The sequence below is a fragment of the Limulus polyphemus genome, unplaced genomic scaffold (assembly GCF_000517525.1).
Source record: "Limulus polyphemus unplaced genomic scaffold, Limulus_polyphemus-2.1.2 Scaffold4001, whole genome shotgun sequence".
In the NCBI taxonomy this organism is placed as follows: Eukaryota; Metazoa; Arthropoda; class Merostomata; order Xiphosura; family Limulidae; genus Limulus; species Limulus polyphemus.
The window spans coordinates 89,197-93,991 of NW_013669611.1; the positions used below are offsets into that span (position 1 = coordinate 89,197).

Sequence of the window (4,795 nt, forward strand, 5' to 3'; positions counted from 1 at the left end):
TATGTGTGTTCTGTTAGACTGAGATTATAAAGTAAATATGGATGTTCTGTTAGACTGAGATTATAAAGTAAATATGTGTGTTCTGTTAGACTGAGATTATAAAGTAAATATGGATGTTCTGTTAGACTGTGATTATAAAGTAAATATGGATGTTCTGTTAGACTGAGATTATAAAGTAAACATGTGTGTTCTGTTAGACTGAGATTATAAAGTAAATATTGATGTTCTGTTAGACTGAGATTATAAAGTAAATATTGATGTTCTGTTAAACTGTGATTATAAAGTAAGTATGGATGTTCTGTAAGACTGAGATTATAAAGTAAGTATTGATGTTCTGTTAGACTGAGATTATAAAGTAAATATTGATGTTCTGTTAGACTGAGATTATAAAGTAAACGTGTGTTCTGTTAGACTGAGATTATAAAGTAAATATGGATGTTCTGTTAGACTGAGATTATAAAGTAAACGTGTGTTCTGTTAGACTGAGATTATAAAGTAAACGTGTGTTCTGTTAGACTGAGATTATAAACTAAATATGGATGTTTTATTATATTTTCCTGTGAAATGCGTGCTGTATTTTGTTAATCATCATTTTTAATCGTTTCTAAAGATTAAAGTCTGTGATCTAAATATATCTCTTCCGTCGTCCATTCTTCTATCTTTCTTATTATCAGTTCATAAATCTTCCTGTTTATCTGACTATCTTAATCTTCACCTTTATTCTTACATATTTTTAAATCACTATAATTCTGTCTGTTAATGTTTTAGTAATATAACTGGATACTCTTGTTTTTTCTTGACCTCTCTATTTGGAACCGTGATAACACAGTTATCTAGGAACCGTTGGCCAACTTCAGGATCCTGTAAGTAAAACTCTTATGTATCCACGACCAAAGAATCGTTCTCATCCAATCTTCAGTACATTTAAGTCCAATTACTTCGCTAACTTGTGGATATCTTGCTGTAAGGCAGCGATGCAGTGTTGTCATACAATGTTATCTGTTTCTGTACGGCAGTCGGGTAAGTTTCAGAAAGTCCAAATTGACCTTTATATATATATATATACAAACTGATGTACCCGTCCTTTTGTCCGGGTTATGAACTTAAAAAATGTGTGGGTATATACTACGATAAATAACACAAAAATCTTAACTTTCACACAATGTATTTATAACATAAAATATTATTACAGTATTCACTATTACCTCACCAAAAGTTTTCTATAAGCTTTAAAAACTATATATACTTAAAATATGGTATACACTGTGTGATAGTGAGGGTGACTTTGTAGGAAGAGGTAGCGACAAAAATAGTGCCGGTAGAGGGAGCTTTTTTGTTACCCGCTTTCAACACCTAGCTCTTGATGTCCTTCCACAATGTTTCATGTGTTAAATAATTGACGGTCATTGGTTGCAGAAGTGTCTTACGGGCCGAAGTTGAAAGGTCACGGATAAAAGTAAGAAGTTGGTATAACTCAAGAAATGGCTCTTCATATCAGCCTTATGGTAGCTGATGGAGTAGAAACTTCAGCTGAGTTTATGTATTATTGCAATAGTAGCGGTCATTTTTTCATTGCATTTCTCCATACTGAGTGTAGTGCACACTTTGAAATATATGACTTTTCTATGCCCTCCCCCACACTTTGTATATGTTGTGTTATAGAATTTGTATGTGTGTGTAAGGACGTGGAGCCATTTAGGAATGTAGTTAAGGTTAACTTATGTATAATAAATGTTCAATAACAACAATGGAGGGGTTGTCAACCCCCATTAACATGCCCCTTGTCCCAAACTATCATCCCACAAAGTTTGGTTGAGAATGACGTAGCCACCTGGGAATAGTTAGATAACGTACATACAGAAATACACATAATTTTTTGTGCTTTTTATATATAAAGAAATATAAATAGATTCTTTATAGTCCCCTGGTGACATACCGCTAAGTTTACGGACTTACAACACTAAAATACGGAGTTGAGTTTGATTCCCCTCGGTGGACCCGACAGAGAACCCAATGTTGCTTTAGTCTGAAAGAAACAAACAAGCGATACATAGCAAACTGTTTTTTGGCGTAATTTAATACGTAAAAAAATTAGCCCCAATCCAATTCCAGCATTAATATTTGATCAAAAAGGCAAGGTATATGCTGAACAAGTTAATTTCATTGTAACCATAGTCAACTTTTCAGTACATAAATAACAACAACTCTGATCAGGCTTTGATTTACCACGTCCTTTACATTTGGCTTCAAAAATCGTCACAGTTAACCAATCAGCAATAACCTTCCTTAGCAACAAACCAATCAACAATAACCTTCAATAGCAACAAACCAATCAACAATAACCTTCAATAGCAACTAACCAATCAACTGTAACCTTCCTCATCAATTAACCAATTAACAGTAACATTCTTCATCAAATAACCAATCAACTGTAATCTTCCTCATCAACTAGCCAATTAACAGTAACCTTCCTCATCAACGTTCATTCTGTTATTCGCATAAGGTAAGTAAAAATGTTTAACATTGCAGATACATTTTAGAAAACAGAGCAGAAGAAAAAATACCAAATTGATTTATAAAATCTGTTTCTTTTCTTCAAGGTGTCAGGAAGTGAATAACTGTTATTTTGCTACTCTAATATTTACGTGGTGGGCTGCGCTACGATTTCTTTTTGAAGTCAAAGAATTGTAGCGTATATACATATATATATGCGTAGTCTGTATGGTGGTAAATTTGTTTGCTTGTTTTTCCAACAGATGAAAACAACTGTCCACGAACTTGGGATGGTTGGCAGTGTTGGCCAGACACAGCAGCTGGTGAAGTAGCTTTGGTTCGCTGTCCTGATCACATTTATTTCAAAAATGATCCTCCTCAGTGTCCACGTAAGTAGGCACCACATGAAAATAATAAGTTATGTACAATAATAATTTAGTGAGCAAAAGTAGTACGTAAGCAACAAAGACATTTAGACTCACTGAAAAAAAAAATGGCCGCGATCACATGACAACAATTTTGGTATCTACAACAGACCATTGTACCATTGTTCCTCACAATATTTTGGCATCAGTGTTGGTGTCCGCAAACACATGTCAACTTTGTTGGTTCCTACGAGATCCGTATTGTTGTTCTCAACTACATGACTTCTGGGTCAATAGACAAATAACATTCGTTTGTGCAAGGTGTCGCGTTGGTATCCACAACAACATGGGAGCTGTACTGACATAAATAAACAACTATAAGACAACGTTTAGGTATCACATCTGCATCCACAAGCATGCGATCACACTTTTGATGTACACAACCACATGACAGCTGTGTCTGTTGATGTTCGTAACTTTATGACATCTCTATTAGCATCCATTGTCACGAGATAATAGTGTTGATTTCTACAATCACGTAAGAATTGTGTCAGTGTTTTATTAGTGTCCATAACAACATGTCGACTACACTATGTATTGTTGATAAACACAGTCACTTGATAATTTAGTTAGTGTCGTTTTGGTGTTAACAACCACATAAAAAAGTGTGTTGTTATCGTGAAAGCATCGATCGCAACAAAACAGTATCGTTGAAATCACTTCCAACTTTTGGACACAACGATGACTTTGGTGCCGAACTGAATTTTCTACTGATGTAACTTCAATACATTCAGTACCTCCCAGCTGCTTCATGACTTATCAGGCAAAAATTGGGGGGTCGATCCTTATTATGGGATATCACAGATATCCCATTGTGCAGCTTTGCACTTAACAACAAACAATGTGCATTTATATTTCATAGTAAAATATTTCTTGATGCATTTGAATATAACAGTACGATGTCATTATTCATTAGTGAATGTTATATTTCACTACAGTGTATTAACTGATCAATTTGTTTAACGTATAAGTGCAATGTCTTCACTAATCAATGTGGTTAATATTTTAGTACAATGTATTTACCAATCGGGATCGAAACCTGGCGCCGAATACGCTCACCCTTTTCAAGCCTGGGGCATTTTAATGTGACGGTCAATAACACTATTTGTTGAAGATGGTGTGCTGCCACAAGCTGTCTTCCCTGTGGTCACAGTTCATAATTAGGGACAACGGTAGATAGCATGGTAATAGTTTTGTCATCAAAAAAGCTGTCGATGTTTCAATGTGGTTCCTTTACTTACCATTAACCCTAATGGGGAAACCGAAGTGCCTTGACGACCAGTTCCACTACCGTAACTAATGTAAAAAGATTTCATTATAACGTGAGAGCTGAGTGTTCAGTCCGTTCGTTCTTGCTCAAGTCTGGTTGAAAGGTTTATGTCCCTCAGGAGCCAAGGAGTGTCTTTATATTACAATTTGTTGAATATTAAGAGTAAGTTCAATTCGGAAACTCCCAAATAGGGTGTTTTTGGACGTTTCTTTTTGAGACTTGTTTTCGTTCGTTAATTGATAAATTTTAGGTGAAATACAGCATCCTCAAGTCTTCATACTAGCTAGTACTAAGGTCTACCGCTGGGAGTAAATTTAGTATATATCAATAAAGCCACATTCTCAGCATCATTAATTAAACAATTGCCAACCTTTTATGCTTCTGCTATCACCTTTTTATGTTTAGCTTTCAATTGAGATACGAATGATTTCACCTGCAATTCGGTAGGGAAGATCGAAGAATCACGATAGTCAGCAGTAGGATGAGCAGACAGGAACACTTGGAAAGCAGCTACAGGCATAATGTTGTTCTCGGCTTGCTGCACAATATCTACTAAGGTGGCTCTAAACGGTTCCTGAACACCTCTACGCGTAATTTGGAGACTTTC

At 35.4% G+C, this 4,795-nt stretch overlaps 1 protein-coding gene across 1 annotated transcript in view; it reads left to right on the forward strand.

Annotated features, from left to right (window-relative positions):
• Positions 1–4,795, forward strand: part of LOC111088548 (calcitonin gene-related peptide type 1 receptor-like) — a gene marked incomplete at its 3' end in the record, with an annotated part of 17,579 nt that overhangs the window by 1,650 nt on the left and 11,134 nt on the right. The window contains exons 2-3 of the mRNA XM_022399033.1: positions 830–1,020; positions 2,757–2,882. Coding sequence (XP_022254741.1) covers positions 830–1,020; positions 2,757–2,882 — 317 coding nt within the window. The remainder of the gene's footprint in view (positions 1–829; positions 1,021–2,756; positions 2,883–4,795) is intronic.